Raw genomic sequence first — 20819 nt, 5'->3', positions numbered from 1 at the left:
TCTTATTATTATTTTATTTTATTTTATTTTTGCAAAGTTGAGCCGAAGGTCAGCTGGCATGTCCTGCTCTGGAGGCAGGGCCAAGCAAAACTGAAAATTAAGGGGAATAGCACCCCCTCCTGGAAGGAACTTGTTTTGCTGGCCCTGTCTACAGAGAGGAGTTGCTATATTCCCATAGGTCAGGACTGACCCACTACTGGGACCACTGGAGAAGTGGAAATTGGTAGATCTTTGTTGAGGCAAAGCCATAGGAAGGGGCTGGTATTCTCTTGGAGGTTCTCTCCCTCCAATTCTCCTAAAGCACTGAAGGTATCAGTATCGGAAAGCTCAGACAAGTCAGCACTGGATCCCAAGGTGTTGGTTGCAATGGTGTTGGGAATGATTTAGAATTGGAAGCTGACCTATCAGAGTCTTGTTTAGAATGCCAGTCTCAAGGAACCAAGGGTTTTGGTGTCAGTGGATTCAGAATCAGTCTTGGAGTATAAGATGGTATGGAGTAGTGAGACAATAATGACTGATGGTCCCAATACATCAAAGCCCATCTGGGAAGCCAAGGAAATGCCGATGAGAGAGGGTATGCTCCATATAGATACTGTCATTGCCGTTGGTTCCAAGGCATGGGAGGAGGTTGGAATAGTGATGATAGGTCTCAACCTGATGGAATATGTTGAGGAAAATGAGCTCGGTGGACAAGAGAGGTTGATGAGATCTATGTTCAAAATAAGTTAAAAGTTGAAGTTATATGGAGTAAAACTACACGGGCCAACTATATTTAGATTTCATTAATGAGAACAACAAAAGACAGAACCTACTTTAAAACAAATTCATTTTGGAAGAGCAAATTTAAACACAGAGACTTTTTTAAAATTTAATTTTAAGTGGGCTCAGGGCAGCTTACAACATTAAAACATTACAATAACAGGACTTCCGGTTTGCGGCAGGGCGGTGCGGCAGCGTCTTCGAGCTCGCTACGGGGACGGGCTGAACAGAGGCTTCTAGGGGGACCCTCGGGTCCGCACAAACCTCAGTCGGGAGGTAAAGTGCACAGAAGGGGCGAGGGGGGCGGATGGGAGCTATCTGACCCCAGACTGCTTCGCCTCTTACCTTGGTCCCGAAGCTGAGTGGTGTCCTTGGACGAGACAGCCCCAGCCACCGGAACACAGGGCAGGTGTTGGAAGCCGGTGCTGGGAAACGCCCATCGGACTGGGATCTTTGTTTTCTTTGGTTTGTTTATTTTTGTTCTGTTGGACTTAATCTTGGCTGCCCAGGCTGCAAGGGTAGCTGTGACACCCGCGTTGGAGGTTTTTTTTCTGGAGAATTTTTTTTTTTGACGGCACAGAGGAAGAAGGTCGAGCGGAGTGACTGTGGGCGGACTGGGCTCGAGTCTTTCGTGGAGTAGTGGTGTAACTACAAAGCAGTGAGTCATTTGAGTGCCTTTGTTAGCAGCCTGGAGAGCCAGTTTGGTGTAGTGGTTAAGTGTGCGGACTCTTATCTGGGAGAACCGGGTTTGATTCCCCACTCCTCCACTTGCACCTGCTGGAATGGCCTTGGGTCAGCCATAGCTCTGGCAGAGGCTGTCCTTGAAAGGGCAGCTGCTGTGAGAGCCCTCTCCAGCCCCACCTACCTCACAGGGTGTCTGTTGTGGGGGAGGGAGATAAAGGAGATTGTGAGCCGCTCTGAGACTCTTCGGAGTGGAGGGCGGGATATAAATCCAATATCTTCTTCTTCTTCTTCTAAAAAGACTCAGAATAAGGCGGAAGTGAGTCGAGCAGAGTGGAGTGGGGCGGAGTCGAGAGTGAAGCGTGGAGAAACGAGGCGATGGTGAGATGGAGTGACGGAGAGACGGAGTGACTGAGTGACGGAGTCTGTGTTTGAGAGTCTAAAGTGTTATAATCTGGTAGCTGACATAAAAGGTGGGACTGTCGGACGGTGGTGCTGTTGGGGCAAGAGAGACGTCCGGCGGGGCGGTCGAAAGTTTGCGGAAGAAGAGGAAGCAGTAGTGACAGTTTAAGTGTCCTACCGCCAAGGACTGGGGTTTGTGGACTTTTTTTCCTGAGGGGGGGCGTTGTCCAGCTGTGGCTTTAGTGTAAAGTATTTAAAGTACTTAAAACAAGGAAGGGAGTTGAAAGGAGATATCTTTAGCAGTTCAATTGGATTAAGAAGAAGAGCTGAGAAGAGTTTAAACATAAGTTTAAGAGTTACGATCTCTAGCCTGAAGTCTAAGTCCAAGGGTTATGGTCCTAGACCAGGTGGTGTCTGTCGGGGTTCTCCCATAGCATAACTGTATACGATAGGTGGATACAGGGTCTGGTCAAGATCTTCATAAACTCTTTTAAATTTAAAATTACCTGTGAAGGTTATAAAAATGTCTCAGCAAGTTAAGTCAAAACTGTCACCTGGCCAACCAAAATCAGTGGGAGCAGGAATATCACAGGATGCCCTCAAAGATATACAACAAACTTTTTGGGATGCACTGAATCAGATGCAGTTGACTCTAACTTCTCAGATGGAGGGACTAGCGGACAAATTGGAAGGCTTGGATAATAAGTTCAAAGATACCAAAAAAGACATATCAGAGGTAGTCAAAATCACGAAGTCCATTGAAGATAAACTCAAACTAACAGAGAACCGTGTAGGTGATATTGAGCAAAAACAGGAAGAAGTTATTGGAAAGGTAGCCCAAATTGAGATGGGCCAAGCAGATTATATTCTCAGATTTCTGAACATACCAGAGGAGAAAAATGAGAATTTAACCAAGATAATGGTGGAAGCATTGATGGGTATATTGGACCTGAAAAAGGATGAAATAGATAAGGAAATAGATTATGTTCATAGAGTCCATACTCAGTATGCTAAAAATAATGGTTTACCTAGAGAGGTACATTTGAAATTTGTCCGGAAAGGTATAAAAGAGAGAGTTTGGAGAGAGGTTAGGAAACAATCGTTTGTGATTAAGGGGACTAAAATCAAAGTTATGAAAGAAACTACCTGGTCAATAAGATCCAAGAGAAGAGATTATATGAAACTGGCAGTGATTCTACAGGAAAAAGGGATAATGTACAGATGGCTAATCCCAGAAGGTCTATTGTTCACACACACAGGGTGTAGATATAAGATTGATACAATTTTTAAACTAGAAGAGTTTCTTAAAAATCAAGCTAGACACTGGTCTAAAAGAGGACGGAGGAATTCGAAGGAGATAGAGGATAAGACTGGACAGAAGGACATTATAGATTTAGTGGATCTGTCATACTCGAATGAGCAAGAGGAAGGAGAGGTCCCACAAGGGGAAGATCTGAATCAAAGAGAAACAAGGTTACAGAGAAAGAAAAAGACTCAACAAAGTGAACATTAGGGATTTTGAATTTTAGTTATGATTAATCAATTGAAGATATTATCTTTAAATGTTAATGGTTTAAACTCCCCACAGAAAAGGAGGCGTGTATTTCTGCAAATAAAAAAATTGAAAGCGGACATCATTTGTTTGCAAGAGACGCACATTAAGAAAAAAGATGAATTTTTGTTAGTGGAGAAAAGTTTTGGGAAAGCAATAATAACCTCAGAATTAGATAAGAAAAAAAAAGGACTTGTAACGTATGTCAAGGAAGGTCTGCAGGCTGAATTGATATTTGACGCTAAAGATGCCAGATTTCAAGGGATCGAAATAACAAGAGAGCAACAAAAAAATTTATTGGTAAATGTCTATGCCCCTAATGACAAGCAGGTTACATTTTACAGAGATTTATACTCTGAAGTAAGTAAATGTAAAATTGAACATATCTGCCTAATTGGAGACTTTAATGCTGTGGATAACCCGGAAATAGATAGAAGTCCTAGAACAAGTAATATAAAACATGGCCTGGCAAGCAGTAATACTCTACCAGAAATTTTCTATAGAATGGCTGATGAATTCTTATTAGTTGATGCCTGGCGTACATTAAACCCGCATAAAAAGGATTTTACTTTTTTTTCTAACAGACACTTCTCCTGGTCCCGCATTGACATGGTTTGGATAACAGCGGGATCAATGAAATTAATTGAAGATGTAGAAATTCTACCTCGCACTATAGCAGATCATAATCCCATTATGTTATGCATGAGAGGGAGAAATAAAAAAGGGGGGTTGGAGATTGAATTTAAATCTAATAGAAGATAAGAAATTTTTTAAATACATAGACCGAGAGATGAAATGGTTTTTCAAGATAAAGGTACAGAAAGAGATCTCTCACAGAACCGTGTGGGAAACAAGTAAAGCATTCTTTAGAGGGTTAGCTATCAGTTTTGATGCTCTCAAGAGACGTGAAGAAAATAAAACTTTAATAGAACTGACCGAATCACTAAAAAGAAAATAAAGGGAATTAAAGGCAAAACCAACATTGACAGAAATTAAAAACGATATTAAACTCCTGCAGCATAGGATACATTTAGTTTCTTTGGAGGAAATGGAGAGTAAAATACGTTATTCCAGACAACAATACTTTGAGAATGCTAATAAACCAGGGAAGTGGTTGGCATACAAGATTAGAAAAGAGCGTGAAAAAAAGATTATAAAGGTTTTGAAAGACAAGGATGGAAAACATAGATCTTTATTAGAGGAAATCAAAGCAATAGTGAGAAATTTTTATATGAAATTATATAGTCCAGTTGAGATAAATAGGGAGAAACAGGAGGAATATCTACTGAATAAAGTTTCTCAAAAATTAACGGAAGAGCAAAAGCAGATCTTGAATAGTCCATTTTTTATGTTCGAAATAGAAGAAGCATGGAGTAAGTTAAAGAAGAACAAAGCGCCTGGACCAGATGGCATACTGGCAGAGTATTATATTGTTTTCAAAGTGGTTCTTATAAATCAGTTTAAAAATCTTATTGAGGAGGTATGGGTTTCAGCAAAGCTGCCAGATTCATGGAGACATGCAAATGTTGTTCTCATCCCAAAAATGGAAAAAGATTTAGATGATGTTAAGAATTATCGACCAATATCTTTACTTAATGTCGACTATAAGATATACGCTGCAATATTAGCTCAGCGAATAAAGAAGGTTCTTAACATTATAATTCATCCTGATCAAACGGGTTTCCTCCCCAAGAGGTACATGAGAACTAACGTACGAATACTTTCTGACATATTGGAGTACTATGAACTGCATAGAGACAAACAAGTGGTGTTATTTTTTCTAGACGCCGAGAAAGCGTTCGACAATTTAAATTGGGAATTTATGTTTTTACTATTAAGAATAATGGATTTTGGAGATGGCTTTACTAAAAATGTTCAAGCAATTTATTCTGATCAAGTAGCTAAAATAATTATTAACGGTGAGCTAACGGAGGAGATTAAGTTAGGTAAAGGTACAAGACAAGGTTGCCCTTTATCGCCATTATTATTTATCTTATCTTTGGAGATCCTAAATAATGCTCTTAGAAGTAATAATAGAATTAGTGGACTGAAGGTAAAGGGTGAAACATATAAGGTTTTAGCCTACGCAGATGATATGGTTACGATCCTGCAAAACCCGTTAGATTCCATCGATGAGATGTTAAATGAATTAGATGAATATGGGAAAGTAGCTGGTTTAATTATGAATAAACAAAAATCAAAAATAGTTACCAAAAATATGCCAGCCAAAGAGGTGTGGAAGCTAGAAAGAAAAACGGAATTCAAAGTGGAAAAAAAAGTAAAATATTTGGGCATAATAATGACTAGTAAATGTAGTGACATTTATAACAATAATTTCGTACCCTTACTAAAAAAGATCGATTTGGACTTGAAAAAATGGAGTAATTTTAGACTATCTTTTATTGGAAGAATTGCGCTGGTCAAAATGAACATTCTCCCAAAAATGATGTTCTTATTGCAAATGATTAATTTTGCTGTTAAGAAATCACTATTTCCCAAGATAGATCAATTGATTCGTTCCTTTGTCTGGCAAGGAAAGAAGCCAAGGATTAAATGGAAGATTTTGACAGATAAAAGAGAGAATGGTGGACTTGGCCTCCCTGATTGGGAAACCTATTATATAGCATGTATTGTACTTTGGCTAAAAGACTGGGTAACTCTGGATAACAAACAAATTCTAGCTTTAGAGGGGTGTGATTTACAGGCTGGATGGCATGCCAATTTATGGTATATAGGGAAAACTCAAAAATATTTTACTAATCATTTAATTCGCAAAGCTTTACATGACGGATGGACTAAGATAAAAGGGATAATATATGATAAAACTCCTAGGTGGCTATCCCCAGAGGAAGCCTCAGTTCAACCGCAACTTTGGAACTTCAATAGGACTATCAGATATAAAGATCTCTTAGACGCTGATGATAAACTGAAAAAGAATGAGGATTTGGAAGCTGCGGGGATAAAAATACATTGGTGGGAGATGACCCAGATAATGACAAAATATAATAAGGATAAAGTAAGGGGGTTTACTAAAGATAATTTTGATTTCGATAAGATACTTTATATAGAAAAAAATAAGGTTATTAAAAAGGTTTATATTATCTGATTCAAATAAAGCTAGAGGACGAGATTGTGAAAGAAACTATGATCAGATGGGCTAAAATTTTTGAAAAGAATATCAATTTAGAACAATGGGCCTCCTTCTGGAAGTTAAATTACAAGACTCTTAAACCAGTCAATTATAGAGAAAATTTTTTTAAACTATTTCACCGTTGGCACATCACTCCGCTGCAGTTATCCAAAATCAATAAAAGTATTTCACCTATGTGTTGGAAATGCGGAGTAGTGATAGGTACCTATTATCATATATGGTGGTCGTGTAGGACGTCAAAAAAATTTTGGGTTAGAATTCATGGAATGTTAAAAGAGATTTTAAATATAAATATACATTTCAGACCAGAGATGATGTTATTATCCCTAGTAAGAAATGAAATCCCGCTCGAGGATGAATATCTAACAATTTATATTCTTATGGTGGCTAGAACTCTATTTGCCAAATATTGGAGACAGAAGACTTGCCCAACTCAAGAGGAGATTGTTGACAGAATATTACAAGCCGCAGAGATGGATGTTTTATCAAATTTATTGAAAGGGGTGTCAAAATATGATGCTCCTAAAAAATGGGAAAAATTTTATAACTGGATGAAAAAATATCAATTGGGGGGATGAGAAAATATTTAGGGTTTTTTTTGTATGTTGGCATATTAGGTTATAATACCTTTCTTTTCTCAATCCCAAATATAATAATTACTGAAGCTTTTTGTTTTGACCACACTTATGCTCCTCTTATATGAATATTTTGGTATGTTCTTTTTTTTCCTTTCTGTTTTATTTAATATGGTAAGTTGTTGTATTTTGAATGAATCAATAAAAGAATAATTTACTTTAAAAAAACATTACAATAACAATAAATAAAATATCCAATTAAACACAACAAATTTAAAATCTCATAAACATAATACATAAAAGCAGAGGATCATAACTCCTACAATAATACAGCTAGAAGCCACAGTTCAGCAGCTGGTACTTCAGCTGGTTAATACCATGTTGCACAGCTTCAGGTCAATGATACCACTCAGACCCTGACCAACTCAAGCACAAGGATAGTAAAGTGCTGGGGAAGATTTCAGAGGACGCCCAGTAAAAAGCCTGGTGGAAGAGCTCCATCTTACAGGCCCTGCGGAACTTAGGTAAGTCCCACAGGGCCCAGATCTCCAACAGGAGCTCATTCCACCAGGTAGGGGCCCGGATTGAAAAAACCTTGACCCTTGTTGATGCCAACTGGGCATCCTTAGGACCAGGGATCACAAGAAGATTTTGCGTAAATGATCTCAAAGCCCAGAGGGGCTCATATAGGGAGAGGCGGTCCCAAAGATATGCAGACCCCAGTCCGTATAGGGTCTTAAAGGTTAGGACCAACATCTTGAAACGGATCTGGTACTCAATAGGGAGCCAATGCAGTTCGCGCAGCACTGGCTGCATTTGCGCCTGTATAGGCCTCAATCCTAATAGCCGGGCTGCAACATTCTGCATCTGCTGGAGTTTCTGGAGCAGAGTCAAGGCTAGTCCCATGTAGAGAGAGTTACAACAGTCAAATCTGGAGGTGACCGTTGTATGAATCACTGTAGCTAAATCATGGGGTGCCAGATAGGGGGCCAGCTGCTGGGCTCGCCTCAGATGGAAAAAGGCGGTCCTGGCATCCAGGACTACCCCAAAACTCTTCACCTCTATCGATGGTGTTAATGGAGTACCATTGAAGGGTGGGAGCCTGATCCCACTCCCTGCCCCCCCCCACCGGATCCAGGCACAGTATTTCCATCTTAGATTGATTTAACTTCAGCCGGCTCTGACGCAACCAACCAGCCAATAATTATGTCTGTACAGTAGATAGAAGAGAACAAGGATGCCTGAGTGCAGAATGCATGTAAGCACTGCTGTACAGCTCCCTGCCCGCCCACCCCAACTCTGGGGAATGGCTTGCTGATCAGTCTATTAACAATACATCAGTATCATATTTGCAACTAGTCATTATAAGGTATCCTGAACTCACCAAAGTTCGAGCTTACCTACTACTGACACCATGAGGATAATTTATAGAACACCTTGCTAATCTCAACCAGTACTTGAAGAAAAGCAAATGACTAATTACAACTATCTTAGTAGCAAAATACTCTCCAAGGAATCAAAATTGGATAATCCATTAGTAACTCCAGTCACCTGTCCAGGGAAAAAAAGGTTACAGAAGGCAAAGATACAATTACTTATTTTTCAAGAAGCTCAGAGCTCAACCACTGGCTCCTTTTAATTGATTTGGCAAACTGAATGCTTGAAACAGAGAAGAGTGCACACTGTCCACTGCAGAATCCCCAGATCATCTTTTAGCTCCTTAGCACTCATTCCTTCCATCCTCTTCTCCCCTCATAGACTTTTGCTATTCCAGTGTTTGCCTGCAGGTGTCAGCAGTTCTGTTCTACAGCAACTTGCACATTGGCTTTACTGAACCAATACTAGTGAAAAAGGCACTTCTTCAAAGTGCATTTGGAAGGGGGGAATGAATGTTCTAGCTAGCATCAAATAAGGAAAATAAATTAACTCTTAACCATGACCTGATACTGTCCTGCATGGGTTCCAGTAATCTGGCAACAGTGGCTGAACTAGCTTATTTTGGACAGAGATTTCTAACTTTGGTAATTTCTAGAGACCTAACAGTAATTGCTGAAACATTTACTAAGGTTGAAGGATTTATCAACATAAAAAAAGAAAACCATAAAACAGAAATAAAATAAACTCTGACCATACTTTGAACACTGGGAAGAATATTTTTGAAAATGACATTGTCTCTAAATTACATATTTCTGCTTATAGTTATTAATCTAAATATTTTGTATTGAATTTTATTTGGGTTTTCATGACAAAATCGTAACTATGGGAAAGGGTAATGGATCAGTGCTAGAGCATCTGCTGGGCTCAATCCCTGGCATCTCCAGTCAGAGGATCTGGCATTAAGTAATGTGAAAGACCTCTGTCTGAAACTCTGGAGAGCCTCTTTCCATTCTGAGTAGACAGTACTGACTCTGATGAACCCAAGGGTCTAATTCACTATAAGACAGCTTCCCTGTGTTCAGCAGATTCTGATAAACTACATATCAGTGAAGAGAACACTTCTGTAGAAGTCTTCAGGGCAGGAAACCTTCATCATTTTCCATTATGTTTCAAGCATAGGACCAGCTTCGGGCTTGTTGCCATGCATTATCTTGAGAGAGTAACCACCAAACTCCCTTCAATCTTAAATTTATTTTCACAGTCTGGAGGCTATTTCAAGGTTTTCCAACAAGTCCTCCAAAACAAAAGAATCACTTTTTTAAAAAATCAAGACTTCTTAACTTTCTTTACAAACTTTAATGGGGAGCATTTCCAAGTCTGAAGAAGAATGTGTCTTAGATTTCTTGTCTAATGAGACTACCCAAGGCATCCTTCTTCTGCCCCATGAGGGGGATAATCTGACCACTGATGCTGATGCTCTGCTAGTTAAAATATCAGCTTACAGTTCTAGGTTCGTAAGGTATTTAAAAACTGTATGTTGGATTCAAAGGCATTTTTCTGCACCCGGTGCTGGTGTTAAGTAACTGATGAAAATACTGAAAAAGGAGATCCAGGCTTACCTTCTATACTTTCATAAGCATTTATCCACATGAACTGTTGCATCTGTCCATATGGTAACTCTGGATGCACACAGATCATGAGACTTCTTAGAAGAGCAGTAAAGCAAAATAATTGGGTGCACCAGTTTGACTTTCTATTTGCCGGAATGGTCAAATTCTACATTTGTTCATGGCTTAACAGCTTAATGAAGATTTACAGTTCCCTTGCTATAATATTAAATATAGCTGCAAAAATGTTTCTTTCTGAAATGTGCAGAAGCTGCAGCTATTTTTTATTTTTGCTTAAGAGTTAAAAATGATTCCATGAATGTATTCAGCGGAGAATAATTAAATGACAACAACTAGCTGAAATAGAATCAGATACTGCAACAGCAATGCTTCAGTTATGAGTTGGGTAAGATACATGGTTCAAACAGGCACATGTAGCAAAAGCAAGAAATAAGCAAGAGAGCGCCAACTTAACTGAACTCATAAACTTTAGCATATTAATCAAAGAAAAAATATCAATGTTTTATACATTTCAGAGTGCCATTTCCAATAATTGTAGCTTCTTGATAGGATGCAACACTGAGGGTACCATAACTTTAATTTCAGAAAAATGCCACATGGATTCATAAACATCAAAAATTTAAGCTTTATTTTGTAGTAAATTCCTCTGGCATGATTTGCATGCAACATGAAAACTATTCTAAATTTGAAGGTTCAGAAAACCTCTGAGGTGCAGTGGTGAAAAGTGCCTGGAGTGGGAATACCGAGGTTCAAACCCAGCTTACTCTGAACTTACTGGGTGACTGTGGGCAAGTCACACCCTCTCACTTTGACTTACCCTCACAGGATTGTTGTAAAGATAAAATGGAGAAACATCAAACCATGTGCACTACCCTCAGCTACTCTGAAGAATGTTGGGCTGAAATGTACTCAAAGAAAATATATAAATTTTTCCACCATGGTGAAAGCATACTGAAATGTTTACTTGACTACCAGCAGCAATGGTCTAAAAACAATTTTGGTCTTTTATTTAAGGATTAATCAATGCCTGAGTGCACATAAGCCCACCCATTCTCTGATAACTACTGTGTTTCAAGCAGATGTTCCTTGCTTAATGCCAATGATTCCTCAATAGCATGCAGAAAATGCTGCTCATGGATGAAGAAAACAGCTACTATAGATTGGAGTGTGCATTTTGCCACTATCAATTAAAAAACCATGAAACTCATTCTTTAGAAGTTGATCACCACAGCCTGTGATTCCAGCCATAATGTCCATGAAAGATGCCTTGGCCATGAATGCTCTTGCAATGGTTACAATTTAACAGCCGAACTGTTTAGATATGCATACGGAATCACCACCACTATGTTTTTTAAAAAAGCGAATTAGAGATGAAAATGGCAACTTCTGTAAAACTACTTACTTAAGTTAATGGATGCACTGGAATGGTTTCCAAAATTCTATCCGTTAAATCTCACTGGCTCATCAAATGACCAATCTCATCTCTCCTTCTGAATTTAAAAACAATATGGCTGATGCACACATTGAGTGAGGATGTATTTCAGAATTTTCACTTCTAAAAAGTTATCTGGAATACTGAACTGAACACTTTTTGTAACCTATAATGTAGCTTCAGTTTAAATTAGAGGGAAATGAAGCAGTTAAGGCTAAAAATAAATTATATTTATATTGTGACCTCACAATATAAAAAGAGCAGGAAATCCTGAATTTCTGTTGGTACCTATTTCAACAAAGTCAATTAAGACTTAATTATTCACTGGTGGGATTAGAAAAACATTGTGGAGGAAAAGAAAGATCCTGATCACATCATGAGGCCAATCTTAAAAAATAATAATCACACAATAGGCCCACGCTCACTTTCTGAAATAAAAGCTATTTTCAGCATCTCACCCTGCTTTCTCTGTCAGAATCCCAAATTTGCAAAAGCAGTTTTCTGTAGGGAATTAGCTTGGAGAAATAAATGTGTCTCTAGTTTTACTGTACTTCCAGATTCCTTATTGGCCTCAAGAAATGTAGATGGTAGCATCAACCTTCCAGTCATGGTTCCCACACATCACATACCAGCTTTTAAACAATAAGGCAGGGAGCCATTGCTGGGCACATAATGGCTGTTTTGCTAGTTCACTTCTGACCTTATTACAATTATGTTTATCCAGGACATCCTGGAGGCTAACTTGAATAACAAAGAATCACTGTTGGTTTTTAACTCTGATATTGCCTTCATTCAAATTACGAATACACTTCTGTTCCACATTTTGAACTGGCTTCTTCAAAGCATCTAGTATAGTTTAAAAAACATTTGGTTTTTTATCAAAGATTTCAGGTTTTCACGGCTGGTAACATCATTAGGGTTTGTAGAATCTTTCGGGCTCAAGTACCGTGTTCTACTGGAGAAAGTTTTCCTTCCAGATGTTTTGTTCTCAGCTGCGGAGAACATCCTCAGTGGCGTTGCAGCCGGAGCAGGCGCTCTGACCTTCGTGGCTGTTGTGCATTGAGTGGGGCCAGGGCTGCTGGAGAGCTGCTATTTATAGGCTGGAGGGGGTGTGGTGAAAGGACAATTGGTTTGTGGATGTGCCCATTGTTTGGTGGGGCTTCCTGGAAGGGTAGTGATAAGGAAACTGGCTGTTGAATGTGCCCATTGTTCTGTGTTAATTGCTGGGAGGGTTGGAAGGGGTGTGAAGATAAGGAAGACGGTTGTTGACTGTGCTGATTGTTCTGTGACTTTCTGCAATTTATAGTCTGTAGGGTGTTTTGCAGAGCTGGGTGCCAAGATTGGTGGATGAAAATGCCTTCTTCCTTTCTCTTAAAATTGTGCTGGTGTTTGTAAATCTCAATAGCTTCTCTGTTCAGGCGGGTATGATAATGTGAGACCGTAGAAAGGACTTCAATTCTTTCAAAGTGGATGATGTGGTCTCCTTCTTGAAATCAAAGATGGAGAAACATCAAACCATGTGCACTACCCTCAGCTACTCTGAAGAATTTGGTTTTTTATGTATACAATTACTGTATTCACAGGGTACAACCATTTGTTTGTGACGGACATGAATCTAACTTGTTGCTGTGCTTGTTTAGAGTGCATGATTAGAAGCTTCCTGGTTATGACAACCTTAAGTTCTAATTTGCCATAGCATTCAATGCTCCTGAATTTGGCTCCAAGGGAGTAGAAAACTGTTGTCTGCTCCTCCTCCTCCCCCTGCTACCCTCATGACTTTACTGACTTCAGTAATACTGGAACAAAAATGGATATGCTTTTGCATGACATAAATACTTCCTAAATGGAAGTAGCTTTTGTTCAACAACCATTCTAACTTAGTTTTTTTAAGAAACACCAACAAATCAATGTTTGCTAAATGGGAAAAAAACAGAATCAGTAGGGAAAATAATTACATTTTCAGACTTCTAAATAAATATCTGGAATAAGTGACACTCCAACTAGAGGTAGCATTCTTAAGCATTGACTAAGGCATGGCAGATTAAAATCAGGAATATTTCTGCTAAGGTAAACTACAACTTGCATCATGAGGGAGTATAATTATTAAGAAAGAATTCTGGCAAATAAGGATTCCAGATGATCTTAAGAACACACACAATTTTTACTTGTTTCACATGAATCACCACTGTTATACTTCAGTGCAGGCAGGTCAATTTTTTTTAAACAAAGCAATTTAGATTCTTCAAGTGATAAACTCAAGTTATTTTGGACCATACATTCAAAGCACATATAACTTACCTCCAATAATTTTAGATTGGCAATTGATAAATTCTGGTTTTTTGTCTGTGAGGTACCGCTGACAGGTGTGATGGAGAATTTGAAAGAACGTACATTTTTCAGAGGCTGTACTTGCTATCCATTGGTCAAAAGCATTTTCAAATAATAAATCAAATTCAGGGGACTCCTAGAAAGAATAATATAATTATTTTAATTACGTTAATCTTACAAAGCTGCATAATCTTCAAAATGTTAATGAAAAAACAAATTTCAAAATATTCTGTAAATTGTTTAACTATTTCTATATCAAACTCCTGGTACTCTGAATTTTTTATTTCCTTTCATCCAGTCTGTAACTGGTCAATGAACTCCAGAGAACACTGAAATTCAGCAGCAGATTTGGGAGTGGGTGACTCACTGGGGCCATCAGACTTGACTCTGTAACAGCAGTTTGTCCAGTCATAAGGACATACCCTGTCAGTTGCTGTACCTGGAAGCAGGGAGACGGTCCTATCTATATACGGTAAGAAAGTGTGCTACTCTTACTGTTTTCTGGGAGGGTACATTGATTAGAAAGCCAGTGTATTGCAACAGCCAGTTTGGTGAAGCTGTTAAGTGTGCAGTCTCTCATTTGGGAGAACTGTTTGATTCTCCACTCCTTCACATAAAGCTGCTGGTCAGCCACAGCAGACCTGTTCTCTCAACAGCAGTTTCTGTCAGAGCTCTCTCAGTCCCATCTATCTCACACGGTGTCTGTTTTGAGGAGGGGAGTGGAAAGGTGATTGTAAGCGGGGGGATTAAAACCATTCTCTTCATCTTCTTAAATCTTTGTAGATATAAATGGTCAGACAAGGGATGATTGAACACTTGTTAAGTCATATCACTGCTAGTCCACCAGTGGTTATTAGGTAGTTAATTAACTGCAGGGCTGTTGAGCTGTTCACAACTTGTTTGTGGGTATCTGCAGGAACTGGCTACTTACAGTAATCAGAAGCTGACCACCTGCTGAAGAGGGATCATCTGGGAGTCTTCTGATTTCCTGAGTGGAAAATTCTGCTCTGTGCCCAGCAAAGTTTTTCTTTTTGGTGGTGGTGGGAAATAAGGAGTCAACTCCCAGGTATGCTTCCCTTTTGTTTCTGTCCCTGCTCAGCTTGTGCAGGAGGGAAGAATTCATTTCACTGTTTAACTGTTTTGCTGAAGGGGTGGGATGTATAAGATTTCCTGATTAGCTGCAAGCTTCTGACCAACAGGCAGCTGTAAATGTGTTTGGTAGCTGTTAGTTGCTCAATGCAATCTGAACATATCCCAGATTAGGTCACAGTATGATCATGAGTTTAGGTAAACTTGTCTCCTAAACAGGCTCACTGAAAAATATGTAGCATCCCTAGGGCAGGCATCATTACTTTTTCAGGGTAACTGTGTTTCCAGCATGGAAAACTTCAAGTGGAATAATGAGAAACACTTAAACAGGGAGTTTTCTTGCACTGGGCATTATGCTCCAAAATATAATGACAAAGTAGTAGCATGGATTGTTACAAATTAGAAGCTACTAGTAGCCAATCAATAAAAATAAAGGCCCATAAAAACTGAAAACCGAGATGGGAGGTTTTTTGTTTTGTCAAGCAAAACTGAAGATGGAGAAATGTAGTGAAATCTAGTAACACAGAGAAAGTATACTGAAAAACTGGAGCAGGGATTTTGGATACTACAAAACTGAAGGAGACATTCTAAAGTATTTATATAATTACCTGGGTAAAAAAAACCTAACAGAAACAGGAGAATTTGCAAGGACATAAGATTAATGGTAGCCATCTTCACTCATCATACACCACAGGAATGAGGAACAAATGACCCCCGCCCCCCCTGCCCAACGAAGGTATAATTATACTTACTCGATGAGGGTCTATACCATTAACCTGGCGAAGTTGTTCAAGCATCCACTGTGACCTTCGCACAAATGATGTAGAACCTTCAAACTGCTTGACTTTTGTAATAGATGCTTGTGCAGGTTTCTTGTTTGTCACTGTAAACATAATACAAAGAAGGCCTTGCATGAGCAAACAAAGAGTTCCATGGCTGCACACATGCTTGAACCAATCTTTGTTACAAAGCTGACACTTTCCCAATCCAATAGTTAATGACAGCAGATTCCTCCTTCAACATACAACTAACTAAATGTTTTCAGCATATTTTAGGTAATAGTGGCACAGCAAACTGGAACAGTGAGACAAAATACAACAAAAAACAAAAGCAGTAATTTTTTTTAAAGAATGGCAATAATGCACCTTAAAGTTCTGATCACTGAAACCTAGGTTAGTTCATTAAAATTATTTTTTTCTTGTAGAGTTCTGCATTACATGAAAACCCATTTAAAGAATTCTGAATCTTGGTTGGCCTAATACAGCATAAAATTTAAAATGATAAGCACCGCCATGTTGTGCTGAATACAGACATTCACTTTTGGTGATTCTTATTCCGTGGAATTACAACAAAATAATTTATAGCAAAATCAGCTTTTGCCCAGTCAACTTTGTCCCATTACTCTCAGCCCAGACATCTTCCCTTTGGGTTACATTTTTGATGAGGACATCACAATTCTCCAGCCACAGCTCCTCACCATGCTTTGAATCTCACTTAAACAAGTCCCCTAAACTTGTCTCATGCAGTGTGAGGAGAAGTGGGATTCCCAAGCATCTATCATAAGTACAAAAGGTATCTTGCACAGGCCATGGCCATTTTGAAAACTGAAAACTTTTGCCATCTGAAGGATTTTATTTTTGTAACACAGCTGTAAAAGTACATGTTGTGCAGCACAAAGGGAAATCACAAGCTCTTCACAGACTGTTTAGCTTCAAGGATCTTTGCTAGGAGTCCTTCTGCCTATTCCTTTGACATGTACAGAGGTTCTTTATAGTTTCATAGATTCTCTGTACAGTAACCATTTAAAATATTCAATAAAATTAAAAACCCTGTAAGAATTATGAGTACGCACTTGCTGTTATGAACTACTAATAACCAGTCATATAGTATTTTAAGAGAAATTTTGTTTTTATAAAAAGCAGCCTCTATACCAGGAAAAAGAAAAAAAGGAAGTTCCCCCTGTGCAAGCACCAGTCGTTTCCGACTCTGGGGTGATGTTGCTTTCGCAACGCTTTCACGGCAGACTTTTTACAGGGTGGTTTGCCATTGCCTTCCCCAGTCTTTTACACTTTCCCCCCAGCAAGCTGGGCACTCATTTTACCAACCTCGGAAGGAAGGCTGAGTCAACCTTGGGCCGGCTACCTGAATCCAGCTTCCGCCGGAATTGAACTCAGGTCATGAGCAGGTAGTTCAGACCACAGTACTGCTGTTTTACCACTCTGCGCCACGGACTTATTAAGTGCCCAGAATTTAAAAGAAATGCTTTCAGCACCTGGTCACCAAATGCAGTACCTGTGAAAAAATTCTAGACTTTCTTTATCATCTTCTCAGTTACAAGGACTACATCCAAATATGGTTGGATATTGTGATATTCCATGTGGTACTGCAATAATTCACAATCTATCCAGCTGCAAATAACTGTTATATAATAGAACAATATCCAGCAACGTGTATCTTTTGTATGAAAATATAAATGATATCTTTGAAAAGTAAACATTTTTAAACACTTAAGTGTGCATAGCATATATAAACTGATTAAATACTCACAACCCATACAAATGTGTAATGCATATAGTGCTGAAGCATTTTGTTCCAATTAATTTGGTATATTTTGTCCTAAATGTTTTATTTTTCAGCTTTTGGCTGATTTAAATTCATTTGAATTTGAGATGCATACACACATAACTGCCACACTTTTCTTGAAAAAAATTATTCCTGCTTATGATGAATTATTGTAATTCAATGAATCAATCAAGTCTATTACAGTCAAAAGACCAGTAAGATTGAAAACAGATAAAAAAGCCAGTTTTCAAATTTAAGATTGAATTGATACATAAAAAGTAGAATCACGTGTAAAAAAGAAATTTTTAGAAGTCTGATTCATTTTACAGATTTTGACCTTTCCTTAGTCAGGCAGTTTTGCTTTCTGAGTGCTAACACACAAAATTTTGCTACCGCATAAGATACAAATTTCTGACTATCTTCTAAAAGGTATATCTGAAGAATTTCAGGGTTGAGGTCAATATAATATTGTACTGTAATGGGTTAAAAGTGGAGAGCAGTGGAACAAGTATTTTGAATCTTTCGTTCTTCTTGATAATATTCACAGTGTAGAAGTATATGTGTAATAGACTCAACCACTTTACTTGAACAAGAAAGAAAGGGAAAGAAAGACATGGAAAGAAAGAACATAAGAGAAGTCATGCTGGATCAGGCCAGTGGACCATCCAGTCCAAAATTCTCTCACACAGTGCCCAAAAAGTACCAGAATGTCCACCAGTGGGGCCAGGGCACTAGAAGCCCTCCCACTGTTGCCCCTCCCCACCCCAGCACCAAGAATACAGACAGAGCATCACTTGCAGGGAAAGAAAGAACAAAGTACAAAGGAAAAAAAGCCGTACTTACCATCAGATGACCCCATCCAGCAAGAATTCTGCCCAGGGGTTGTTTGGTAAAAAATAGCTATTGGAATGCCCACTCCCTGCCCCTCCTGGCTGAAAAAAAAACATCCCCCCTTCTTTGCCGCCCCAGGCCTCCCAGGAAAATCTCTTCAAAAGAACATACTGCAAGGCACATGAAAGCTCATACCTTGAAGAACACTTCATGGGTCTAAAGTGCCAGTGGATTCCAGCTTTTCTCTCAAACGCGGGCAGGGGGAGAAGGAAGGAGAGGCAGCCCAGTCCCTTTCTGCATAACACAGAGATAGGGGATGAAAGGAAACAGAGCAGAGCTCATGCTTTGAAGCCTTTGTCAGTCTTCAAGCCCATCTCCTCTCTGCATAACACAGACATTAGGGGATGGAAGGAAGGAAAATGGAGCTCAGGATTTGAAGCCTGTGAGAGTCTCCAAGCCCAGCTCCCCTCTGCACAACACAGAGATGTTGGGGGATGGAGGAAAGCAAAACGGAGTTCAGACTTTGAAGCCTGTGTGAGTCTTCAAGGCCAGCTCCTCTTTGCACAACACAGAGACGTTGGGGGATGGAAGGAAGCAAAACAGAGCTCAGGCTTTGAAGCCTGTGAGAGTCTTCAAGCCCAGTTTCTCTCTTCACAGTACAAAGATGTTGGGGGATGGAAGGAAGCAAAACGGAGCTCAGGTTTTGAAGCCTGTGTGAGTCTTCAAGGCCAGTTTCTCTCAGCACAATACAGACATTAGGGGATGGAACGAATCAAAATGGAGATCAGGCTTTGACGCCTGTGTCAGCCTTAGCTTAGCTTTTTTCTGCACAACAAAGAGATGGGGGAAGGAAGGAAGCAGAGAAGAGCTCATGTTTTGCTGGGGGCAGGGCTAGCTAGGGCTTTTCTTGCAACCCGGCATTGAGGCTTCCATGGACTGGTGCAGGGTCGCGACCCAGCATATGGGAAATGCCGACAAACCAATAGTCAACTGAGGCAAGTTATTTAGCAAAGATAATTTGTACAGAACTTTATTATAAGCCATCTATTTCAGATGAGTAAATGGCTAGCTATGAATAGTCACCTATAATGGCATCTAAGTTTATTTTCTGATATAACTCATCAAGGAAATATAAAGCCCTATCAAGATTAGGCTTATACAGTGGGTTCATCAAAACAAATAAGGCACATCTGAGAAGAAATCAAAATTATATTAGTGTAGTGGGATGGGAATGTAGAACTGCTTGAGGTGGGAAAATGTTGAAACTCTTCCTATAATAGTCATCAGAGCAAAAAATAGCCCTAACATGGTTTCAAAATCAAGTTTATGCTTTACCACCATTCATGTAATTGGCTCTTGTTTTATCAGAGGGATACCTTTCCATAAAAAGTATTAACATTTGATTCATACTATGGCTCAGAGCTGCGTGGAGCCCCCCTGCTGAAAGACAGCAAAGTCCTTTTCCCCATTCTACAGAAGCACCAGAAATACAACAGTACTAAGGGACCAAAGAGGGGTGACAGGCTGGATGGCTTTAATTATACTTTTCTGGAACAGTCATTCTAGTCACCAGGTCTTCCAGTTTTTAGACTTATAAACTGCTGTCTCTAAGGGATAAATGAGATGGTGATCTGAGAATAATTTTACTTTTTTTTTTTTAAACTAAAGAGCAGATGTGCAGACAGGCACTCAGTGGATTGGAACTGTAGCACTGCAGAAGGAAATTCTTTCATGCTACACTATTTTGCTGATCAGCATTACAATTGCTATCCTATGGTGCTTTCCATTGGGCAAATAAGTCTGAAGGAAGGGCTTTTTATTTAACGAGATTTTTATCCTACTTTTCTGCCAAAGCAGCTAACAAATTATAACATATACATTAAAACTACAAGTTAAAAACCATTAAAACCAACACACAAATACATTATTAAAACAAATAAAAATCAAGCTTAAAATAAGTGCAAAATATGGGAAATGTTTTAAAACATTGGGGATGAAGAAAAGATCACTGAGGAAATACCAAACAAAATGAAAAGGTCTTCATCCTCTAGTAGAAGATGACAACAGAAGGGGACAGGCAAGTGTCCCAGGGTTTTACTGAGAAGACCCTCTCCTGGGTTGCCACCTGCCAAATCTCAGAAGGCAGGGACACCTGAAGCAGGGCCTTTGAAGATGGCCACAACGGTTGGATAGGTAGCTTTGATCCACGAGGAGGCTTAGCTGACCATGCTATTGATCAATGATGTAATTATCATATACAAACTGGTACTTTCACTACTCATATTACATTAAACCTCAAATAGAAATCATAACAAATTAAATCACCAACAGAAAATGGCTTTCCACAGAGTCTGAGTAATTAACATTGCATTCTATAAAGTGCAGATAAATAAAAAAAAATTGTAATAGGTCAAATGTCTTGTTTTGTTCCTCAACACCTCTTAGTTTTTAT

The 20819-nt window shown here is 39.1% G+C and overlaps 1 protein-coding gene across 5 annotated transcripts in view; it reads right to left on the bottom strand.

The window, feature by feature from the left end:
* STXBP6 (syntaxin binding protein 6) overlaps window positions 1–20819 on the bottom strand; it is a 222748-nt gene that overhangs the window by 28729 nt on the left and 173200 nt on the right. For all 5 annotated transcript variants that reach the window (XM_060261556.1, XM_060261554.1, XM_060261555.1 and 2 more), the window contains exons 3-4: window positions 15727–15857; window positions 13856–14021 (exon numbers count right to left, since the gene is read on the bottom strand). In XM_060261556.1, the coding sequence (XP_060117539.1) occupies window positions 13856–14021; window positions 15727–15857 (297 nt within the window). The remainder of the gene's footprint in view (window positions 1–13855; window positions 14022–15726; window positions 15858–20819) is intronic.

The sequence above is a fragment of the Heteronotia binoei genome, chromosome 21, assembly GCF_032191835.1.
Source record: "Heteronotia binoei isolate CCM8104 ecotype False Entrance Well chromosome 21, APGP_CSIRO_Hbin_v1, whole genome shotgun sequence".
NCBI lineage: Eukaryota > Metazoa > Chordata > Lepidosauria > Squamata > Gekkonidae > Heteronotia > Heteronotia binoei.
The sequence above is the reverse complement of the archived record's forward strand: the minus strand, read 5'-3'. Positions and strand labels throughout refer to the sequence as shown.